Raw genomic sequence first — 25458 nt, 5'->3', positions numbered from 1 at the left:
GATCTATTTGAACTATTTGAAATATTGAACTATTTGAAATATTTATTTGATAAACATTCTCTTTTAGTCATCACTGTTGGATGGGGATAGACAGTACTGTCCTTAAATAAGTGCTATGAGCCTTGTGTAGTTTTACAAGCCATATGCAGTGATTGAAAGTGGGCGGGTTTGTTCTTTTTTTTTTTTTTTTGGAAGTTCTGGGGGGTTGAAACCATAGCAACATGTTCTCACACACTAATTGTTCAAAGACGTCATTGCATGGAAATATTCTGGTGAAAGAGTGAAAATGGCAGTTGAATTTGCATGATACACATTTGATGTTCACAGCTGGAATAGCACAAAACCTCTGGATCAAAGGGTCATCTAATGCAATGGAAGCATGCAAGTTTCAGAGGAACCGTTAGTCCGATAAGAGGATGGGGGAAAACACATGTAAATCACTACAATCTCACTCAGGGCCTCTCGCAGATGTGACCCTGCATGTTGCTAAGTTGGCCTACATGCTGATGCTGGATTTCAATGAAGATGAGGGTTTTCACCCACCATGTCAGTCCCCTTCATTCAGTCCGAATGAGTTACATAATTCCAGAGTGAGTACCGAGTATGTATAGTGATAATAACATTCTGGTGCCGTGTCTGTTACTTGTGCTCGGTGAGGTATGTGATTGTGTCTCTGTGGTTCTGGCAGTAGCCAACAGTGCATGAAGGGGGTGGGGTCTTAAATACACCTTTGATCAAATTTGCAACAGGTATGTGATTGAAGGTACAAAGCAGGTGCTTATTCTCACTGAAATCACTTACCTAGGTAGCTAACAGGCGTTCTGTGCACACTGCACCTTTTGAGGGACAGTACTTCTCCCACCTGAGGTTCATCTGGTCATATAGCTAGCATTGCAGTTGACTAAGAGAACCCTACTGCACATTCAGAACAGAATTCAAAACAGAATAAATATGTACAGAGTAAACAAAATAAAAGTGTACATATGAACTCAATATGATCATTTAATGTCCTGAAAGGCTCATTTACAGTGTGATCAACCCTTTTTACCAGAACCCACTGTTAGCTGTTGTTTTGACCTGTGTGACCAGAACTGCTTGATTTCATCTCAGTGACTCAAAGTTCAAGCTCTGCTCCAGGGCCATTGTCTGATGAGTGGAGATGTGGCAGTGTAGCAGAGAGTCATATCTGATTTTCCCAACTCTATCACAGAATCCAGTTTGCGTAAATCTCACATTTCGACATCCTGTTTGACGAACCCACCTGTTTCAGAGAATCTCCTTGCATTAATCCACCCATTCCTCCGAATCCTGTTTAAAAATTCAAACTGATTAACAAATCCAATTTGATGATCCCACAAGTTTCAGAAAATCCAGTTTGATTCATACACCTGTTTCAGAAAATCCAGTCTGATGAACCCATCCTTTTGATGCTGCAGCACTCAGGTGTCCCACACTCATTTTGCCATGCCAATATATATAGCAAGACGAAAAAAGGATTTTAATGTATGTTACCCCAGGCTAGACTTCTATTGTTCCTGTAAAATTCTTGAATATTTTACATGCATAATACTACAACATAATTATTTAAAACAATATTTTATACCATTAAACTGTAATGCTTTAGCCTCCTTTTCACACAGCATTACATAAATATCTAAGCAAATCTAACAATTTACTTTGCAATATTCATAATTTCTGTGATGTGAATGTAGTTTTAATGTTTGCTATAGCCTTATATAATCTGTTCACCTTATATTTAATGGCTGTCATGTATCTTGCCAGTCTGAGAGGACTTTGAGGTGGGGACTGTAGACCCAGGTTCGAGGCCGGGTGGGGTGACTGCTCAATTTAGAGGAAATAAAACATTCCCTGATGAACATAAAACAGTATGAAATCCAGTACAAAACCAAAAAAAGTTTTACTGCAATGGGGATTCGAAGAGACAGCTTTTATTCGTAAATCATTGGGACTCTGCTTCAAACATAACCTGCACTATTGTATTTTGCCTGTTGCACATAGCAGCTTTATCAATCAAAAGCTAGGTTTAGGTTCAGAAATTTTGTTTCAAAATGTCACAAACATGTTCTCTGTAGTGTTATCTGCACACACTGTAACACGACAACAGAAGTCTTTTACTGATAATCCACGAGTCAGCAAGAGTCGTGCTGGGAGATGATTATTCATAGGTGTATTTTGAATAATAAACAGTTTTGATTTTTATTTATTTATTTTTTCTGTAATTCAAACACCATGAGGTGAACCTGATTTGACTTCTTGGAGAATCACACTGTGCAGAAGAGGATGACTGTTTTGCAATGTGCGTGTTGCCACTGTGGTCATGGATTAGAACCTCTGCTAATGCATACAGAGTACTCATATGCTTTTTGGACAAAGAAAGCTGTCTTTACCTTTATTTACAGGCACATGGATATATCCATGTGCCTTTTTAACTGAATATTTATTTAAGTAAACTACCTTAAGGAAACAGAAATACTTCCCCACATGGTATTTGAACTTGCAACCTCCACAGTCTTATGGATACTGGAAAGCACACAAGTTAGGGGAAATTTTTATTGTCTTCCCTTTTGCTGGTGTACCTCCTGTGTGTGTGCCGTCTTTCAGTGCCTTAAAAGGTGGATTCCCCTCTGTCTTTTGCAGGTGAACACCTGCGCATATGTCCTCAGGGGTACACCTGCTGCACCTCTGAAATGGAGGACAAGCTGAGCCAGCAGAGCAAGCTGGAATTTGAGAACCTGGTGGAGGAGGCCAGCCACACCTTACGCTCTACTTTCATGTCCAGACACAAGAAGTTTGATGGTAAGGCCTGCTTGGGGTTTTATTAATCTGAGCCTGTCACATTAAGCCACAAGTGATTCCCTATTTCTTCTACCTGGTGCTTTTGAAGTCTGAAAGTAAATGTTTCTGCAGAGCTGTGAAATTTGTGCAAGTTTTCACACGTCCAATAATCTGTATGACAATACAGTGATCAAGTATAGCCATATAGACAGTAATCACAAGAAAACAAAGAAAGATAATAATGTCCTTACCTGTCTTGGACATGTCTTCTTGAGTTTTGTTTATGTTTTTGTACCTGCCACCCAAACTAATACTGAAGAAACAACCGTTGCTGTGGTAACAGTTTCTCCCCATCTTTGTGCTTTGGATGTAGTACCTGTTGAAATCTGGCATAAGTGTATGTCTGTCCTTGCAAGGAGAAAGGTTGTAAGAATAAGTATGGCCTTTGATATTGCTGAAATATGCGTACCCTTACTGGGACTGCTTAAGGTCACTGCATAATGGGAGGCTCTTCTAAGGTTGCTGAGGCTCTTCTCAGAGTCACTGAAAGGTCTGCCTGAATTTAAGCTTTGTTGACAAGTTGGTAATTTGGACAAGTTAAAACAGATGGAAGCAGCTTTTGATGACTCGGCACCTTTTGGACCTGCGCAAACTATGCCAAGACCAGATGGTGCTGCTTCCATTCTGTCAACCGTCCCTGTTGTAATGGGCTTTAATTATTGTATTAAAAAGGTGTGATTCCATGGCTAACACACAGGTACGCAAAATCTCAATATGTACCCAACATTTCAAAAACAAAGAAACACGGGAGTTGTCTTTGGTGCTTTGTAATTAGCTTTTCTGTACTTTATGCAGTATATTCATTGTCTTAAGTCCTTGCTAGAAAGTACTGTGCTCACTGAGTGACTAAGATTATCTATGTTAATTTTCTCTACTCATGGAAATTACTGACAGGTTATCTTTCAGTTTCACATGTTATAACTACAGTTTTACACTGGCAACACAATCATAACAAATTTCACTCTTGTCATGACATATCAAAAAATGTAATTATGGAATATATAAATATACATTGTATTGATGCATTTATATATGTAATTATCACTAGTAAGGATGTATTACAACTGGAAAGAAATTAAATAGTTGGATGAAATCACTGACAAACCCCTGTAAAAACCAGGATGAAATGCCATTATTAGGTGAAATATGAACTTTTTAGAATTAATTTCTGATAAGAATGCATGAAGTGATTACTGGCAAAAAAAGATTTGCTGAAATATAAGGAATTGCAATTATTGCTAGTAAAGGATAGTATTAAAAGTGTGTTTGATATCCGCACATAAATGGCTGAAATCTTTAATGGGCCTTTAGGTTGAATTTAATTGCAATAAGTAAATATTTAAATTATAAAAATGGAATACACTAATTACATTTAAGATATCAAGAATTAAATTTTCCACATGGTGTAACTGAATTACATTCAGTCATTCAGAAGGAACAGATGGACTATCAGGGATTAGCTGATGTTCAGCTTTGATTCTCACACGTTTCATTCCAGGGTTGATTAAAGTCTTACATGGCTCTGGACAGTGTACATTTGTTGTTATTCAGTCATGTCCTGTAGATTTGATGCAAAATTGTCAGGATGACAGGAGTGAAGCTCTCCCTCGTCAAAACACTAGGCCTGATTCAGGATCAGTCAGCTTAATAATGTCATGTCAAAACATGTAACTAATTGAGCTTCCTCATGTTATTCATACAGACGGCATGTACGAGACACAGCATGTGGTTGTAAATGCAAAGATCTATTTCAAACCATCACTCCAGTCTAATGTTAGAGAAAACCCGAGAAATCACTGTGCAGCCCTGCGCATATGAAATGTAAAACCATGGACGGTGATGCTGATGGATCTGTGGGCACAAAAGAGGGAAATGGAGCAGGTGCTGGCCGGGCACATGGGGCCCCAACCTCTTCTCTCCATTAATCAGCTGTAATTGATGCTTGCTGAAATATGCCATTCTGATAAATCATTGATTACCACAGTCATCGGTGGTCAATGGTAAAATGATGCGAGTCTGAGCAAACCATGAAGACATAATTTATTGACATTTTGAGACAAAAATGGCAGCACTCAGTAATGAACTTTTTACCTCTCTGTGTTGGTTATCATGTTCATATCATGTATCATATCAAGAAGAAGACAGAAGAATAAATGGCTTGTTTGAAATATCACAAGAAATGGATGTGTCAACATGTGTATATCAGTTACTGAGCAGTGGTCTTCGTGAAGTTAAGAAAAACTACAGATGTGCATCTGTGACAAGAATACTTATAGGTTATGAGGTACACAAACACTGGATCTGCTATCAGTCTTCTTTGTGCTTGCAGCAATAATTCCCAGTTGTTATAGTTGAATTATATTAAATAGGTTGCCACATCACAGAGTGACCTGCAGTTGGAGTGACTGATGAACCTTGGTTCTCCTTTTTGTCTTCTTGATTAGAGACTGTAACTCAGTGGCACTACGATGCAGAAATGACACATTTGATCATGAAGCCTGTCTTTTTTGGTTAAGCATGAAAATAGCATAAAGTCATCAGGCATTAGCCTTGTTTACACCAAAATGTCTCCTGTCATCTTTACTGGACAGACACTGCCTCCGAGTGTGGCATGCCAAAATAGATGTAGTGCTAAATTAAGGGATCCTTCCTAATCATTTTATAGTTCAAAAGCCAGTGAAGAACCCAATTCTCCTTGTAAACCAATCTTGAAAAGTTATTGTTCCAGGATAAGTCGCTCTCTCGTCTAAGAAAATGGTGGCTAGGCTTATGTTCATAAAAGATTCGTGTCAGTGTTTTTCAGTAAAAATAAGGATAAATATTTCTCAATAAAAATAAAGCCAAAATTCGAGCCTTTTGTTATACCGCCATGATCAATGCTGCTTTCCTTGCGGTAAACCCTTGGGTATTAATTGTTGCATCAGGACAACACCATTTCACTGATGACAGTATGACAGCATGCCTTCACTTTTCTTTTGTACATATTGCAGAATTTACTAATATATAAATAAAACAACAATTAAGAAAGTCTTAGGAAAATGTGAGTGCTGGCTTTTATGGAATTTTAATAAGGTTTATCGTGTAGCTTAGCACCCAAAGAATGTCTGATGAAGAAGTTTTTAACAAGTAAGTTTAACTCGTTTCTAGAATATGGTTAATTCTGGCTTTCTTTTGAAGTGTTTAAGGCAAAGGTAGTGTTCAGAAAATATTCATTTTGACAACAGTAGACAGGAAACACAGACACTGTTGTACTTGATTGTTCAGAGGTGAAATACCCAATCGGTGACTGCCTGTAAGGTAACGTTGAGTCATGATGATTATGGAGTTAAGCTTTGATATGCCCTCTAGGTCCCGTCACATGCTAACGACAAGTTGTTTTTTTTTTTTTTTCCTCTTCTGTCATTCCATTCCATTAAAAATTCAGCCCTGGGCCACAGCCAGTCATAATCTTCCTCTTAATATAGACAGCATGATAAATTACATGTAGGCATGCTTGAAGGAATGACAGTACAATGATGTTGGGACATATGTGGAGACTGAGAAGACTGTCACTTTATTACATGCAAGAAAAGGCAAATGACACAAAATCGACCATTTCTCTGAACTACAGCGTGATTACGAAACTCAGCAGTGGACCTTTCCAGTACCAATGCTAAACAAGGAGCTAAAAAGATGCAATTTCTGGCATTCCCACCCCTGGCTGTGTGGAAACATCCACAAACATCCAGATAGCACAGAACATGTCAGCATAGACAGGCAACAAATCCAACACAACTTGCTTCATAACAATTATCTAAAATCAGCTTTTCACTCTACTAACATAAAATGGCCAAAGATCTGTTACATCTTTTTTTTCTGCCTCACTATGCTAATATGTGTGTCTTCAAAACAACTAACCCTTTAGTTACTTATCTGATGTGGAATGATCTTCTAAGATTCCATTATAAGAAGGTTTTGTTTTTGATGCCTGCAGAGACAAAGTTAATCCAGCCAGTAGCGTGCCGTGGATCTTACTTTTAATGTTGCATTCTTGAAAGACCTGACCAAAAACAAACAAAAGAATTACCAGGAAATAAATGGTTATGTCGATGGATTAGCCTTTTTTCACCAGTTGTAACACTGCCAGTGCCTGTCCTTTACGGCTGGCTGTGTCTTAGGCGATCTCCTGTGTGTGCATAGCGAAATTGAGTGCGCTCAGTGCAGTGTGCGTGGGTCTGATTATTACCTTGGACAGGGTATCCCTGAAATGGGGCTTGGATCTCGAAACCCCAGCAGACAGTTGGAAATTGTGTGGATTTTTTTTCCCCTCTCCCTTTCATTGCTCCAGTGGGAATCCTGTGAACAAGAAAGAAATATAGCTCTGATTTAACTTCAGTGCTACATTGCTCTTTGTTTTTCTGTGAGAATCCGCATCTGGTGGGAAGTGCAGGTATTGGAAGGCAACATTACAGTGCAACTATAAATATATATATTGCGTCTTACTTCGCCCTTTGTGCTGAGCTGTAAGTAAAAGGCGAGACAAATACAGTAGAGCAGCTAATAGGGGAAATGCACCTGCTCTTTTTTTCCCTCTGGATGTGGATGTTTGGAGAACGACACTGTTCCCTTTTATTCATCGCCGTATTAAATCGTTAAAATGATTAAAATGATTAAATGATTGCGCCAAGCCCTCCGGAGATCTTGTTAGTAATGCCACGCACCCGTCATTTTCAGAAACGCTCTGTCTGAGTACACAGATGTGCCTCATGATCTTTATCCCAATGCTGCTGCCGTGCTTTAATGATGATTAAGAGCAAAATGTGTCGGGAGGTGCAGGAGGTGTGAAGTGTGTGAAAGAAATAACTCCATCTAAAAATATTGTTTTCATTTCATTTTTGTATGCGTTACATTACTCACTCGCATGGCATCTTACAGTCATTTTGTGGGCATATATATATATATATATATATATAGCAGGTGGACAGTTTCTCAGTATCAGAGTGTTTAGACTAATAACTGAGGGGAAAAACTGAGTAGGGTGAATTTTAATGGATTTTGTTTTCTACATTCACCCAGGGTTGTCTCATAGCACCTACCAATAAAAGTTGTACAAATGGACAAAAGTTCCTTTAATACCAGAAGGGGAAACAGTGATGATCAGGGCATAGAGGAAATGTAATTACAGCTGTTTGATTATGTAGACGACGAGGGGATTGCTGGCTATTTCTCCCGGAGTTAACCTTGGGAGACTAATTTTCATACATAATAAAAAATCAATAACAGACAGGCCCCATCCGTAATTACCTTACTCTTAGAAATTTATAGTTTGTTAGGTTTCATCAGTTTTTATTATACCCTCTGTGAATATATTAGCTCGGAGCTTGCTTGTATATAGGAAGCTTGCTTCAAACAGTACCAGAAGGTCTCTGTATTTGTGAGGTTAGAGTATTTGTTTAAAGTGCAGAGAGCTTTTAATGCAATTTTCAAGGATTGGTGCAAGATTTGTCTTAAGGCATAAATTAAGGAAGACATGTATTCTCCTAGAGTTTTGTTTTTAATAAACAAATGCTTAAAAGCCCTCAAAGAAAGAGTCATGAGATTTTCTCAGTGACAGAATGTATTGTTTCAGTAATGTAGACTGACAATAAAGTTTATGTCTCCAGCCTTTAGTGTATCTCGTTGGAGAGAATTTCACTTGAGTAATATTCTCTGTTATATGGTTCAGTCTGCGGGAAACTGGATCTTGTTAAATTAGATGTTAAATCTTTAAACACGGGTGGGTCGGGGTGGTGAGGGGAGTCTGGGGTCTGGCGCTGCCCTCGTCATTGTCTGGCTTTATGAAACCTAATTACATCCAATGTTGTCCGTCGAAGAATTCAACAAGCGGGCTTAACACCTCTATTTGCATGAGGCTTACAGCTAATTTAATACATCTGAACCCGGCACGCCATGCCCAGATTTGAAGGTCGTAACTTTTGAAAGGAAAATTCATTTATCAACGTCTCTGTCACAGCTCTGTGATCTGTGATGACTGTGCTTTCTAATGCATGGTGTAATGTTGTTACAAGGTTAATTGCTCAGAGCAGCTTCAGTGTGCTTATCTCATTTCTCAACTGCCCCATTAATGAGAATCTGAACCTTCCCTTATTTACAGTCTCTTCTCGGACATCTATGGGATCAGATCCATGCCCAAGGGGTTGGTGGAGGAGGGTTCAGCGGTCGGTCTCCAAAAAGATTAGATATCACTCCAGTAGGCACAACAGATCACTAGACTCAGCTGATCTTATTTTTTGTTTCCAGAGGGTAAATATTGATCTTTAGGCAGAGATATGCGTCTGTTTGAGACTCTTCTCTTTTTAAGTATGTCTCATATTTCCTGTGCATGCCTTTGGAATACTTTTTTGATGTGCATCTTCACTCTGCACTGAATTTTTTTATGTATTGAAAGCTTTGTGGCCTGACCTGATAATACTTTTAAAGGCTAGAGCGGAGGTTCATGTGTTAAATCAGTTTTTCTGTGAGACAGTTTTCACACTAAAGTTACTTCTAAAGCTGTGGATACCATTATTATCACCAATATTACTGTGCCAGGCACCCAAATCTAGGACAATTTACATATCTCAGTTTTTACAGTACATATCTATATTAGATATGTAGTATATATAGTATCTGTTTATACTGCCGTGTATTAACTGAGGCACTGCAGGTTAAAGCACCTTACATCAGGGTACAACTACAGTGCCCTACCTGAAATATCCAGGTTGTAAACCCAGCTCCTGAACCGCCAGGCCACTCTGCAGCATTTTAAATTTTAACTGGATGTTCAGACTGGGTTTTTCCTTTATCTGGGATTTAAGTGAGTAATCTGTGATTATGAAAGACTTAACTTGTCTGAATTTCACTTTAGTGCCGGTGCTTTATCATTCTCACGTGTGAATGAAAAAGGAGTGCATTTTGGAGATGAGCCTTTCCTTCATGAGTGCCGCCGGCTGATGCCGGACTGAACATGGCATGCAAAGATAGCAGTAATGAGAACGGTTGCCTCTTCACTCATTTTTCTGAGTGGGGCAAGTGCACGAGGGCCCACAGTCCTTGCCTTGTGACGCTGTAGCAATAGGTTTTATGCCTGATACTATCGCGTTGCAGCTTTCCGACAGCTGGGTTGAGACATGGGTTAGTAATTTTTACTTCTTTGCTGGGAGCGATCTTCCTTGGCCTACTGCTTTGCCAGGCCGTTGAACATCACATCCTGTTCGTCTTGGCATGGAGCAATCTCGGTCTCACGGGGCCCAAATCCATCCCTCATCAATTTTACATGGCTGTCGTTTCTGTCCCTCTATTTATAGGAAGCTGTTTAGAAATCCTTAACTCGTACATTTGATTACTGGCTGCTGCTCTGAGGTCTGTGTTTTTGATGCATTATTGAGTAATCCCACTGCCGTTTGCAACTGTTTGAGATGTTTCAAAGGCATCGGGATTAACCCGGCCACAACATTCCGAATTCCCTTCCAACCAGGGCTATTTACGTTTGTCATGGAGGCTGATTTTGTTTGTGTGTGCTTGTGAGCATGTCTTAGCCTGTGTGTGTTTGTGTGTATTTTTGTTTGTCTGTGTGTGTGTGTGTGTGTATTTGTGTGTCTATGTGCATGTGATTGTGTGAGTGAATGACCATGTTTGAGCATCTGTGCGTTTGACTGTGTGTATATATGTACACGTGTGTGTGTGTGTGTGCGCGCGTGTGTGCGTGCGTTTGTTTGAGCATGTATGTGTGTATGTGTTCTAATCTGGCCTGTTTTGATTGCTACTATGACTCAGTTGAGACAAACTCCCCCTGGATCGCCCAGCTCTTTTAGCGCATTAGAGGAGTCTGTTCCCTGGAAGCCATCATCAGCCTTGCTCTGACCTGCTTTAAGCATTGCGTGGAAGTAGATTTGCATCCTCTGGATTAGACAAATATGGGCACTTAAACCGGGAACGAGGAGCATGGGGAACATGCTCCCTAAAACGGTGAACCCAGCGGGGACCGGCTGCATCAGACAGCTTTAGCAAAAGCCGCTTGTCGTGGCTGTGAAAGTGTGTGATTCTAACGGAAAAAACCCAGGGAAAGTTTCCTGATGGATTATGGCCTGTTCCAGGCAGGGCAGCTGATGGGGATGGCCCTCTTTTCACAGAAATGTGATTTTGCATCTCAGCCTGAAAAGCAGCTCTGCTGTCTGCCCCACGAGGCCCCGCCACAGCTGTAATTAAATTGAGGTATTTCAGAGATGCCATGTGCCAGGATGATGTAAATGCCTGACTACTGCTGACATACTCTTTGAGAAACGCTTTTGGGAGTCAAAATTGTGTGAGTTTTCCTGGAAGTGAAATGGATAATTGAACAATTAGTGACATTTGAGTATTTACTTAACAGATTCCCATTCTGATTTAGGATATTGTATGAAATAAAGATATTGGGACCCAAGTTATAGTCCTGGCACGATTCCCCTAATCCATCATATACTTTGATTTAAATTTAAGTGCAGGTTCTATTTTTGTGCAATGCTGAGTAACCTCTTTTTCAAATCACACTAGAATGCATAACATTTATGCTAATTTCAGCAATCATCAAGATCTTTCTATAATATAAATGCCTCAAACAGCAACAAGAAGTAGTACTCTCTCAGTGTCATTTTTAAAAGCGAGGGCCAAAGTTCACTCTGGTTTAAATGAATCAGGGCCTGGATTGTAATGCATGTTGAGTGCTGCCTCATTTCAGTTTCCCTTTCATCGCGGTGATGTCTGTTAGTGCATAGGGTTGAGTAGCTGAGTCTGAGGTTAAGCCCCTCCCTTCCGGGAGCCTGTGTGGTGAGAAAGTCCCCGGTGACTTCAGAGCATTGAGGAAGACCCCCTCCCCCTGCCCCCCACCTCATCATCGTCAGGGCTGGAGCAGATCAGGGGCGTGAACCTCTCACCTCTCCTTTCATGCCGGATTCCCCCCACAAAGAAGCCAAACGTTCATGAGAAATGTTAATGTTACCAGGGAGGGATCAGAGAGGAAGTGTAGTCCTGCAGACCCATTAGTACATTTGAATTATTGAGTTCTACAAATGTCTTTTGAGTTCAACTCCACTCTCCCCAATCCCGCTCCCCCCCCCCCCCCCCCAACACACACACATGCATGTCCACACACACATACATATATCCACACACTCCTTCCCATTTCTTTTGACGTGCATATGTGGGTCACGGTAACCGAATTAAGTCTGTTGAAAAGCTCTTTCAGCCCATGCTGCAGCATGCTGCACTGAAAAAAAGCATCTCTAGAATACATTTTAAAAGGCACACAATTACTGCTCTCTAGGACTATGTAAATGGTGAGTGCTGTGGACATCTGCAGCTAAGATTTTAAACCACTCCTTTGTGTATTGAGACATGATGTATTTGCCAGTTAAAATACACATCTCTGATAACAATATCAGAGCCTTTGTTTTTATTCTGAGCACATCAGAATCTAAGCACAAGTTCTGTTCATGACCAACAATATGCAGTAGGTGTTTTCACCATTGTACGGCTGTGTTGTGCTTCCCAAACTGCAGAAGGACAGATTGCAAGGGGAACAGGATGTGCAAGCTTCAGGTTTTTTTTTCCCCTCTGTGCTCCAAGAGAGCTCAAAGTATGTTTTCCACAGTCACCTGGAGCAGGTTACACTTGTCTAACATCTTAAATTCTCTGTTTTTGCTCCACTTCTTTTCTTCATCTCTCTTTTTCAAACCCAACGAGCACGGCTTTCTTCAGTGAGTGTGCATTCACTGGCGGATCTGGCCTGAATTCCTCTCGGATAAGAACTTAAGAAAGAACACCTTAAACCAGGCCCACATTTGATCTAATGCCAGTGTCACTTTGGTAGTCCTCATAAGGCAGACTTCTTTGCAGGCTAAATTTACAGACTGTCAGATGCTTAGTAACAGGAAGAGAAGTGTCTTGGTGTTGAGGGTACTCACTCACACAGATTTAAACTGTAATTGTTCCTGCCTTGTGGAAGCAAAAAAAATAAATAAATGAATAAAATATTATCAGAATTGTGCCTCACTGATGAAGATATTCTACCCTGAGGAACTTCTTGCAAAAGACTTTCCAGATGCAGCATTCTGTTGAGCTATATGGAGTATACAGAAGCAGTGAGAACAGACATCAGACATTTGGTTTCCAGCTTCATTCCCCTGGTTCTTGAGCTCAGTCTTCACCATGCTTTCTTTTGTCTTTAAAAGGGGGTAAAATAGAATGTGAATCACAGTTACATTGGCTTATTAGCTTGTCATTCTAAGTCTCCCCTGTGCATCACTCAGAAGTCTGCCTGGTGCTGTACAGAATGCCTGTATCCATTTAATATATTAGTAAACAGTGTAAGTTGCAGTTATAGAGTCATTTCTTGAGGATAATATGCAGTCTGAGCAAAGATGAGATCCTGAAAACGGTGCTTTTGTGGTACGTGACTTTCTATCTTTTTGTGTCGGAAATATGATAACAAGGCTGGCAAGATTTCTGTGAAAAGTTAAAAATTCATAACCTTTATGTAATTTGAGTGTTTCGATCTGCCAATGCTTTTTTTCTGTATTTACAGACATCTAGGTGGTTAATTTAAGCAAAAAACAGGTCAATTTCAACCAATTCCCCATTTTTGCACAGGATTCTTCTTCTCAGTTATACTACAAACATAAATGTGCACATAATACAATGATGGTTATGTGAGGAAAGGGGAAATGGGCCAGACATTACAGAAAATGGGGGGTGCCTTTCAAGAGTTTCAAGAGACAAGTGCAACCTGTGATTAGTGCTGCCGTGCACTGGCAGTGGGGCTATGTGGCTCCCTAGATGACACGAAACGCCAGAGTGTCTTAATCCTTAGTGACAGGGGACACATTTTAAAGGACATTCTTCCGGGTGCTCATGTGGTAGCCGCACAGAATCAGTGCCTCCAGGAGAGGGCTGTTTTTTTTCTATCGGCTGTCATTTCTCCAGTCACCTTGAGCAGACGGGTATAATTGGCCCGAAACACTACAATGCATAAAGCTGTGCTGTGTCTTCAGTGATGTTTTTTTTTTTTTTTCTGACGCAGGGCTACAGTAAGTGTAAAACTGTAACAGTCATATTCCTTGCTTTGGAATATGCTGAAGACATGAACGAGCATATATCCTGCTGGCCATGTAATCCACTTTGGACATTTGAGACCTTGTCAATTAACCATAATATATACTCGGAACACAGGACTTTACTGATTGTCCAGTTACCCAATTCTCCAGGTAATTCATTCATGTTAACAGGCTCTTGAGTGGCTCAGCTGGTTAAGGCACACATGCTGAGTGCAGACTGAGACCTACAGTCCAGATGCTGTCATTATCATACAGTGACTGGAGGTCTGTATTGACTTGAAATCCATAGCAGCAGTACTTAACTCGCTCTCTTCCTCAGGGGTAGGGGTTGGGCAACATCAGACAAGATCCCAATGTCACACCACTTATTAGCATCCTCTAGCAACTTGTCAGGTGCCTATGTGTTGCTCAGCTGATGTCTGGGAGATGTGCTTGTCCTCCATTTAGTGTTGGCTGTCTTGGTGCACTGTGCTGTGAAAAAAATATTTATTGCTGGTGTGTCTATATTGGAGAATTGCTTTTGTTACAATGGATGTGGGCAGTAAGGCTAGCCTAATGTTCTGTAAAATTGGTGTTTCTACAGTTCAGACGAAAAATATGTAAAGATAATTTAAAGATAAATAAATAAATAATCCATGTTGTCTCTGTCACTTGCAACCATGTCTTTCCTAGTCTTTTCTTGATTCAGTGACTTCCTGAAAAGAACCAATTGCATAGTGCATCAAACGCCATGCTGTGCTTCAGGTGTTAATAACTGATAATAGTGAGTTGTGTTTGTCTGTTGCTACTCAGGTCCCTCTCAAGTTAGATCAAGTCTGTTATCTACCAAAACAGAAAAAAGAGATTCACTCTTAAAGTTTTATCTTTCGATGCCACTAGAGAACAGAGTGGATATTTTCCAGTTTTTCCCTGCTTATACCTTTTTTGTTTGCCCCGTCCTTTTCAGCTTTTGTTTTGACTATATGTCATTATATGTAACTTAAAGTATTTTGTAGGTATGTTTCTGTCTCTGATCATGAATAAACTGACACCACCTCACATGTGATTTATTATCTATCACTAGTTGATTTCTTTTCTGCTCCTAAAGCAGTATTGTGGTTGCCCATGGTTATTTCCAGTTTCTATACATGTTTATATTAAATGTGCTTTGTGAAACAGTCTGTGACAATTCCATTATTAAGAATGGTATGAAATCATGTGTGAAAGAATGGTATGAAATCATGCATGAAATCAAATTACATTGATCAATTAGTCAAATTATTGATTTTTCTACCGTTTAATTGATTGTAGTTCATCCTCTTACTATATCAAATTAACAGTTTTGATTGTGATGTTCACAGTAGTTTGGACAGGGGAAAACAGGTTACTTGCTCCTTACAAGGATGAATGGAATAAACTCCATTATGTTTGAAGTGTAACAAAATGTTCTGAGATCCCCAGTCCCCAAAATCTAGATTGTTATAATAGTGTTTATTTATGAGTTCTTCAAACTTAAGAACCATTCTACAGGAAGTAAATAATGCAGATTTATTTCACTGCTACTTCTAAGGTGAAACCATGACTCGTATTACTGTAAAGCTTATTATTCAGATAATATTGAGGCCTTTTGTCCATGATAAGGTAGGTTATTGACTCAAGACTTTTTTTTCTCTTTTCATTTTTACCACCTTTATCACCCAGGATTTTTTAGTAGTTTCAAGTTAAACATTTAAGTTCCTCACTAACACTAGTGCTCATTCAGAGGGCTTTTATGTATCAGCTGTCATTTCTCCAGTCACCTTGAACAGATGTATAGGACTGGCACAGAATCCCTGTAATGCATACAGCTATGTGATGCTTTCAGTGATGGTTTTTCTCATGTGGGGCTAGAGCAACTGGAAAACTGTTATATTAAAGTGCAACGCTATACAATATGTTACTGACATGAAAAGGCCATTGTATTCCACTTAAAACATTTGAGACCGTACCATTTGAACATCATGTCAGATTGGAAAACAGTTCTCATCTCCAGGTAATGAATTCATGCTGATGGGCTCTCAAGTGGCTCGTATGGTTATGAGGATCCTACTAAGCATGGGATAGGGCCCTTCAGCCCAGACCTGGCTTTGAGCCTGAGCTGTGTCATTCTCCAACAATGACCAGGAATCTGGAGCGGCAGACCACAGCTGGTTCCATTTCTGCTGGGGTAGGGTTTTGATGACTGGGGTTATGTTGGCATCCCTCCTCAGGCACCTTCGAGTTGCCTGTATGTATGTATGTATGTATGTATGTATCCTCCATTTGGCATTTGCTGTCCTGGTGCACTGTGGGACTTGTAGTGTAAAAAATACTGCGTGTTTGTGTGCAGTGGCATGTGTGGGTGTCCAAAGATTAAATTACCTACACCAGAGGATGTTGTAATGAGACAAACCTGATGTACAGTTATCTATTGCAAAATTGGAGGGATAAGAAGGGATGCCAGAAACAGTTGCTGCTATACCTCTGTGTATTTCTAAAGTGTAAAAAAAAAAAGTCCAGGGGTGAGGCAGGCCGAACTCTACTCCTGCCAGTACGTGAAAAGCAGAGAGGATTCATTCAAAAATCAAAGCACTTCAGCACATTGTCATTAAATTTTTATGCTGAGATTAAGCAACTTTTTTTGGGCTCAGTATTTTGCCTAAAAGTCAATGACCACCCTACACATTACAATGTGTAAGTCAATAAAGAAGTATGCCCAATGCCTGTTCAAGGTCATTAAGGAAACGGGAAAAAAATGGTATACCATTAACTGAACCTGTCTGTGAAGCAGTGGAAATAGACTTCACGAATGTGTATGTGAGGGGCTGCTTTGGTAGTCTGCACCATGATATTTTACTGTAAATAAAACAAAGCAGGCAGGCATGAAATTGGAACAATTTCTCTGGCCCCCAGAAGCAGCTGGAGTTAAATGGGGTGACATGCCCCTTTCTGTCTGTGACATTCAGTGTATTGATCATTTGTCCTGGAGATGATGTGCATTTAACTTTCTCTCTCTCTTTCTCTGGAGCAGAATGGTTTTGAAACGATACAGCCACATGTTAATGTAGGAAGCACCTCCACCTGCAAAATTCACGTTAGCACAATGGATAAGCTGAAGGAGCAGGGCTTTTTGTGTTGTTATTATTATGATTTACAGCAAAAAAAAAACACAGTTCCATTTTATTTGATGGCTAATTTTGAGGGTGCCAAGCACTGCAAGCCCACATTCTCTGTGTATTTTGTGTCTTGTGCTTGTTCTCTTGCAAAATATTGATTTTTATCATTGAACGAGCACACATGCCGTACTCTGTGATCCCCACTTTGTGCTTTTCAGATGAAAGCCTATAAAGGAAATATTTTCACAAGTGAAGCAGACTGATCCCAGCTCAGATACAGAAAAATGTGTTTCTGTCTGCATTAGTTATTAATATTTCCACTCATCTAAGAGTTGAGAAAACTCTGACCTACAACCCCCAGCTCCACTTCAGATGGTAACATCAGAACACAATCTCAACGGCCCCCACTGAACTTGCTGTTGCTGTGCTTTCATGTCTGTAAACCTGGATTGCAGTTCATGGGCAATGAAAAAATAAAAGAAAGAGAAAAGACTGAATCATGCGTTTTCCTTTTTGTATAAAGAAGGCACATTATTAGTCTTTGGTAGCAACCAACCAATCTTTGAGTGCACTTGAGAAAGTAATAGGGGCAACATTTTACTGTACAATATATAATCATTTGTATTTGAATCTTTCTTAGGCTTTGAAGAATTGCATAAATAAATCCAGTCCAATCCATCTGATTTTAGAATGTGAAGAGTAACACCAGTTGAAATAATTTCACGACTTGTTTTCTTGGAAAATAAAAATGGGCACTCGCCTAACTCCCAGAAGCAGGGATAAATACATATTGTTTTGCTCAGCGTGTCGTCATGAGTAGCAACCAAAAAAAGAAAAAAAAATCTCAGCAGTAGGAGAGAATGCGCTTTGTCCAATGTTTCAGCTGATGTCACGCAGCAGCCTTGATTAATGCGGGCAAACCGCCAATTGCGTACTTTCATCAGTGTCATAATGGATGCTCTGCCAAGGATTTGACACTGCAACTTAAAGCCAAGCAGAAGATTTCAGACAAAGCCCCAGCTTTCAGCCTGTACGGACCAGTCAAAATTGTGTGTTTATTTACCTAATCACTTTTTAGAAATACTCAAATCCGTACAAGTCTGTGATTTGCTTTCCTCTGAATCCTCCTTCTGAGACATTTAATTCCTCAAGCGACGGCTTAGGTCAGCCCACGGGTGCAGCAGATAAATGCTTTCTTCCCAGGACGGACTTTTTCTTTCTCACTGTAAGAGCAGAATTGTTTTTGTATTCCTGCCACTGCTCTTAATTGAAGAAGTTCGTCTTAGCTTGTAACTTCTTCAGTCAGCGTGATTGATTGTCCTCTGGAGCTACAAGCAGAGGCTGGGAGATTGGGCTGTAGAAGACATGGAGTTGTAGGCTGTTGAGTCAGATCTGTCCATCCCTGTTTTTCATGTATACCAGCCTTTTTCAAAGGCTGCAAAGTATCATAGATATGCAGCCAAAATGAAGAGGCTGCTGTAATGTACTGGAGAGGTTGAAAAGGACTTTGAATCAAGGGCTTAAAACTATGCTAGCTCTTTAAAAAATGCATTGGGGTACCATTACATAAACACAAATAACTTTTAAATTGACGACCTTTAAAAGCATTCATGGTGTACAAGAGAAACTGAATATGCTTTTGAGTAACAGCAAATTATTCAGCCTTGACTTGAGTAGATTTTTTAGAAAGTGGTATCAGATTGCCTGGTGCAGGGATACTTTAGTAGTTATAGATCTGAACTGGATTGCTGATATATCTCAGAATATGATTACATTCCGTATGGCCCTGTTAGCAGTTTACTTTACTAAATGGAGTGTCCAGATATGTTCTTTGAAAATCAGATGCTGTTGACATACTGTGTTGGGAACCAAGAGAAACATTCCATTTATAGTTGAAATTACTGTACAGACCAGGGGAAGCCACACCAATCTTAACTAACCTCAAAGATGGAACGCTTGCTCGAGAAACCACAGTACTCGTAACCTTGCCAATGGCAATATTTTCAGTCCCAGGGCAGTGTTGTACAATTTTGTGGCCACTTACAGCAGAGCAGTGCTGGCTAATTGAAATCATCTTTTTTAGTAAGTGAAGCCCAAGTAAATCTTTACATTTCCGTGGAGAGTTATAGTATAGTTAATCACAGACAAGAGATGGTGTGTGCCTGTGTGTGTGCATGTGTGTTCATGTGTGTATTTTTGTGTTAAATGATGTTTGGTAACCACGATTTGAAGTACTGAAAATGCTAAATTTAATGCTGTACCTTTTACAGCGTAAGAGTTATGTGCATCCACATGCAATAATAATTTACGCAAATTATGCAGGAAAAAGAAACTTCATGATACCGATGTTTGTTTACCATATGCAGGGACATTTTACATTGAAGTGTACCTGTCAATCAAAAATAATGCAATGAAAAATATTGTCAAAGAGTGCGCAGTTTATTGCTCACAAATTGGTACATGGTTTGTCATTAAACAGAAGAAAGATCACACAATGCATTCAGTGTACCAATCCTTGCAGTGAACAATTTGAATTCACGGGTCATGGGTATATAAAATTGATGTACAATTGCTAAATCTCTTTTCTTTTTCCTAGCTGTGTTGAATGTATTTTCATTAATATTGAGCTGCAGTTGGCTGCACGGAAATGGGACATTGAATTGTAGACACAGAAAGAATCAAAGATGAAAGGAAACATCCCCACATTGCTGTAGTTAGGCAGGTTAGGAAGGTCTCAGGTTTTTCCATCTAGATCTCACTGTTAACATCAGATGTGATGCTTTTGATGTTTGGTGAAACCTTTACTCACTGACATTTGTGTTCTTTGTCTATGCTGCACTTTTTTGTTGCCATGGGGCTAATATCTTTCAAATTCAGTTTCCTGTTTTCCAAATCATGACAGTTTATATGGTTATGTTGCAGAAGCAGCTACAACGATACCATTGTTATATATACTATTTACTATTGTTAGTAAGAACAACACTATTGCATACAATGGTATACAGTTGTATACTTTTGTTTAAAAAAATCAGCAAGAGAATGTCCTAGAGTGTAGACCACATGGTCCAATTAATTAGTATTATCAGCTTACATTTCCTTTTCATCACAGGTCCCTGTGTCACAACCTTGCTTGTAGAACTGGGCTTGTAACCAGAAAGTCACAGGATTGATTCCAAGGAAGGGCAGAACCATTGTACCCTTGAGCAAGGCCCTTGACCTGAATTGCTTCAGTAAATACCCAGCTGTGTAAATGGGCGATATGTAAAATGCAAGCCGCAAAAGTCACTGTAGACAAGTGTATTCGCCAAGCATATGCATAATTGAATGCTTGCGGATTGAGACAAAGTGCACCGTGGCTGTGTAGGTATTCATACTTAAAGTTCGAAATGTTTTGGGATTCCCTCATGGGCAGCTTTTGATTTATTACCCCAAAAGCACTTTGTGCAACAGGGAGGGCTCAGCATATCTGCCAGGGAAATAAGGGCTAAGTTGTGTTTTAATATCTTCTCCAGCTGAGCCACTTGTCGTACAGGCGTGGCTGGCTGACAGGATAACGGATTGGATGAGCCTCGGAATAGTGACTCTGTTGCCCACTCTCAGCTGGACAGGGGCTCACTGTGGTTTGAGACACATTTGTTGGCCAATTCTTCCAGTTCTTCAGTTTTTGAATACCAGACTACTACTTTTTCCGCATTTACTTCTGACTGTGTTGCTAGTTATGTGTTGTTTTTAAATAAGCATATTTGGCCACCGTGAATGGGTTACATGTAAGTCAGGACAGATCCCTTTCACAGTTCCTGATTATGGGTTGCAATTCCACCTATATTGGTAATTACACAAGAAGATCTTTATAACAACAAAAAATATTATTGCAGGTATAAACATGGTCAATGTAAGCATATCAGGATAGGAATGCAGTGCATTTTACATGTTATCAAGCTACCTAGTTAGATAGGTAGAGTTAGGTCATCATTTTAACCATCTGATTAAAAATAAATTAAGGAAAGCTAGCTAGGAAGCCAGCAAGAGTAATCCATCATCAGCCTTCTTAAATAGGTGAGCAAATGTGGTCAAATTTGAAGTGTTTTAGATGGCAAGCAAGATATTCCATGTCTTACCTTTCTTGATCTCCCTTCACTGTCTACCAGTGAAGGCTGCCATCCACTTCAAAACACTGGTGTTAGCTTACCGAGCAGTATGGGGAATTGCTCCTTCTTACCCTCCATTGATTGTTCAGCTCTACACACCGGCCAGACCACTGCACTTAGCTTCTCCTGGATGCCTATGGATCCCATCTTGTAACCTTGCATCCCGACTGCATCCGCTGTCTGTCTTTGCCTGTATGTAGTGGAACAAGCTTTCTGTTGGATTCAGATCAGCTGAGACACTGGTCATCTTTTTTTTTTTACAGAATGAGGACCTAGCTCTTCAGGCTACATCTCAACTCCTTTACCCACACAAGATCTTTTGTTCCTCTTATGTGTGTATTTGTATGTGTAAGTATACGACAGGGGTTTATGTGTGGAAGTTTACTTTACTGATTGTGTTTTTGTGCATTGTATTTGGAATGGTGTAGGTAATGCATATTATATTGGCACCTACATATCAATCTCAGCAATATTATATTTGGCACTGAAGGTTGTCCATATGTGATTAATTGCATCCCATTTGTTCCCATTCCCATCCCATTTTCACGCACAATACACGTGAATTGTGTAAGTCACTCTAGGCAAGAGTGTCTGCTAAATGACAGTGAGGGAATGAGTAAGGGAGTAAGAGACCCTGACCCTGTATTTTAACACGAGTAAGTTAGCAACATGATGTTTATTCATGAGGACAAAAACATTGTATTTTAAATTGGCATGGCTCAAAAAAAGCTATGATGATGCAAAGTTATCTTGCAGATGGAGAGACTGAACTGCTTATGCTAATAGTAATCCTCAATACTAATATCATCTTTGTGCAGTACAACTCCGCAAAACTGTGTTCTACTGCTAGCAAGCAAGTTAACTAAAGAGCTACTGAATCGACAGAAAATTAAATTACTCACCTAGCTAGCCGGCTTCTAAGACATGATACCATTGATTGACTTCTTTAACCACAATCACTGCAGCAATTTGCAAGTTTAGAATTTTACCATCAGAGGAATCATCAGAAGAACTATGATCTGATCCACAGGAGATGGAACACCATACCCTTTTGGGAAAAAAGAAAGCAAGAACACTAGCTAAATAGTGCAAAATTAAAACAGGTAGGTAGTGATATTGATGGCTAGTGACTTGTTATATAATCTATTATGTATATGCATATGTATATGTATATATTTGTTTTTATTCATATGTATTTTTGTTCATATATTCTTCACACAAAGTAAACTGCAAGTAAGGTCAACATGTAGTCCAACTCATGGGTTATATAAAAGTCAACCCTGAAAACTTATATAATAATTAGGAATTAAATATTGTTTCCATTTGACATTTCTTTTTTCTGAATGAACGATAGAACTATGGGTAAATCTAGCATGCCGTCATGTGAGAGTGGGGGCCAGTGCTGGGGGTAACATGAGCCTCTCCTCTCCAGCCCAGGAAAAGCTCTCGGTGATGGATTAACCTGCCAGACGTCAGCATGTAAACCTTCTCTGGAAGCCCAGAGGCTCTCAGACAGCCAGACGGAGACAAAGCTCCTGAACTCAGGGCACAGGTCCCCTGAATGTTAGCAGCCAGAGGACAGGGCCTGGGTCAAACGGAGAGCTGGCTTTGATTTCCTATCACTTTCCAATAAGAATGAATTTGCATTTCCATCCCAGTGGAATAGTCTGCACTGTGTTTTAAAGGCATGCACATGTAAGAGTTCAGCACTTACAAGATTAACTGACCTTGATATTTTGAACAGAGTCATGCAATGACGCTATAATGGATGGACATAAAGCACCCTCAACATCCAGGTCCTAAACTGTTCTTAATAATTTGTTGGATTGGACCAGAAATGTCAGTCAACACATGACATAAAGTACAAAGCAGCATGTGTGACAGCTTTCAGAAACAGAATTCAGTTTAATCTGATAAAATGCAGTTTCCATCGCATGATGTATAGAAATGCATTTATGCCACAAAGGATGTTTCTAATTAGATGGATTTAATGGTGGTATTACACTCTTTAAAACTGATCTCATTCATTACTATGGGGTGTATATCGCAGGTTGGAATATGAGGGGATTCTTGGTCATTATATCCACCAGGTAGTGACTTTAGAAGTACTTGGCATGGATACAATATTTTACAGGCTACTTAATTCAATGCTCAGGGGTCATAAATGGCTCCTGGTTGCAAACAGTGAACAGATTTTCATATGAACTGCAGTTAACAGCAATAGTTGATGAATTGTATGACTACTTGTAGTTTTTGTATTGTCCCTCTCATTCATTCTACTTGTGCCATACTGTACTGTATACTGTATTTTACCATTAAAATGTAGTGAGTGCATCAGCTATAAAACTGTGCTTGAACACAAGCCTGGCCTAAACAATCAGTGTACGTATTCAGTTTACGTAAGGCTATGGTAGCATTACTAATCCCTATACCTCTTACATCTTTTTTATGAAATGTAGACTGTATTTACTTGCCTATTATGATTACTATAAGTATTAGGAGTTATAATCATATTTATTTTGTTGGGTGCATTAACAAAGTTATTCTGCCCAAGTTCATTGCTGATGTAAATACTGATTTGACTCAAAAGGCATTTAGCACATTTTTAACTTCTCCTGTTTGTCATTTTATGCACTTTCCTCAGAATGAAAATATGCTTGAAAGTGCTGTCTATTCATTTGTAACATAGCGAGTAGCTGTGTCTGTTATGAACAAGGTTTTGTGTAAAATGTTTCAATGTTTTTTATTTTTTTCCACTACTATCTTTCTTCTTATATCATATGTCTATTATTAACTTAAATGGATTTTGTCACTTCATGTCCCATCTTTGCTGTCCGTACCCATGAAAAAACCCATCAAACAACTAAAATTAATTATATCTCCATCACTGTTGATATTGTTTTCAGAAGTGATTCCTTTCAAATCTGTTCAATTAGCACTACAGCACACAAAATCCCTCTATAAAGAAGGAGAAGATGAGAACGATAAGAGCATTGAAATGGTCTTGATTGATTATAATATAATCACAGTATATACATACAACTCACATGTCGAAACTCTTCCGTTAAGTCCAAAAACAAAGCTTGTCTCCAGCAAGCCACTTTTACTAACTCGTTAGTGAGCGCTCCTACTCACATAAATTATCATCACAATGGAAACAGACATAATAACAATTAAAAATACATTAACTATGCAGTATCTGTGAAAAACCACATTGTGAATTGTAGTCATTATTATCTCACATATTAATTGTCACATTCCTAGCAAAAATTAATTTTTTGGAATGGTCCAGTAGTCTATATTCTGAACCATTAAATCCATTGACACTGAGGAGATGAATTGGCTTAAATTTGCTTTGTCACCCCGATTCTCGTCCCACTGGGAACATTTTCTCACAGCTTCCTGGAGGGCATGTTCCTTATTGAACTTTCATAACTTTGTGGGGTGAAATCAATGCCAGCAAATGTGCAAGGCACAGCCTTTGACTTTGAAGCAATACACCTAGCTGCAAGCTGACTAACTGCATTGAAAATACCTCTGACAGTAAGTATGGCCTCTGTTGGTCATTAGGATAAAGGCCGTCATCTGTGTACTCTATTTTTTTATATATAATTAAAATTTTAGCGTATCATAGGTCTGAGCAATATGTTAGCAATGACATGGAATATGAACTCTCAGTAGTTACTTCTTTTGACATTTGATCAGTTATTTCTTAAGTATGACTCAGCTTAAACATTGCATTTCATATTATTTGCCATTTATTACCTTTTACTCTATATATGTATACAAGGGTTGCCTTGATAGAGTCTGTAAACTGTGGTGCAACATAAAGTCATTAAAGTGAGGACAAATGCATGTTTATGAACATGTGGAAAGAGGGTTGTATCGGAGCTTTATTATAATCATAAAAGTATAACATTTTGATCAGGGGATGTTTTGTTTAAAGAGCGGAACCATACCCTCTCTCCTTGAGAACATGTGCTGTTCTGGATTGACAGAAGGACAAGCAATTTAAAAAAATTTTGAGTCAATAAAGTGGGCTTTAGCTGAACGACAGTCTCTTGTCTAATTGAACCAGACTTCTGGGCAAAAGAGCCGTCTGCCATATCTGGCATAAACTGACAGGAATGGAGCGTGAACAGAGGCAATGGAGCAGAAGACAAGACAACGTCTGCTTCATTGTTTTATTGGCAGAAGACTATCAGGGGGATCTCACAGATATTGGAATCAGCT

General features: G+C 39.4%; 1 protein-coding gene across 1 annotated transcript in view; it reads left to right on the top strand.

The window, feature by feature from the left end:
* Positions 1-25458, top strand: part of LOC118785573 (glypican-6-like) — a 217291-nt gene that overhangs the window by 44562 nt on the left and 147271 nt on the right. The window contains exon 2 of the mRNA XM_036540350.1: positions 2659-2817. Within this exon, the coding sequence (XP_036396243.1) occupies positions 2659-2817 (159 nt within the window). The remainder of the gene's footprint in view (positions 1-2658; positions 2818-25458) is intronic.

Source organism: Megalops cyprinoides, chromosome 11 (assembly GCF_013368585.1).
Source record: "Megalops cyprinoides isolate fMegCyp1 chromosome 11, fMegCyp1.pri, whole genome shotgun sequence".
NCBI lineage: Eukaryota > Metazoa > Chordata > Actinopteri > Elopiformes > Megalopidae > Megalops > Megalops cyprinoides.
This window is presented reverse-complemented; position numbering and strand designations above follow the sequence as displayed.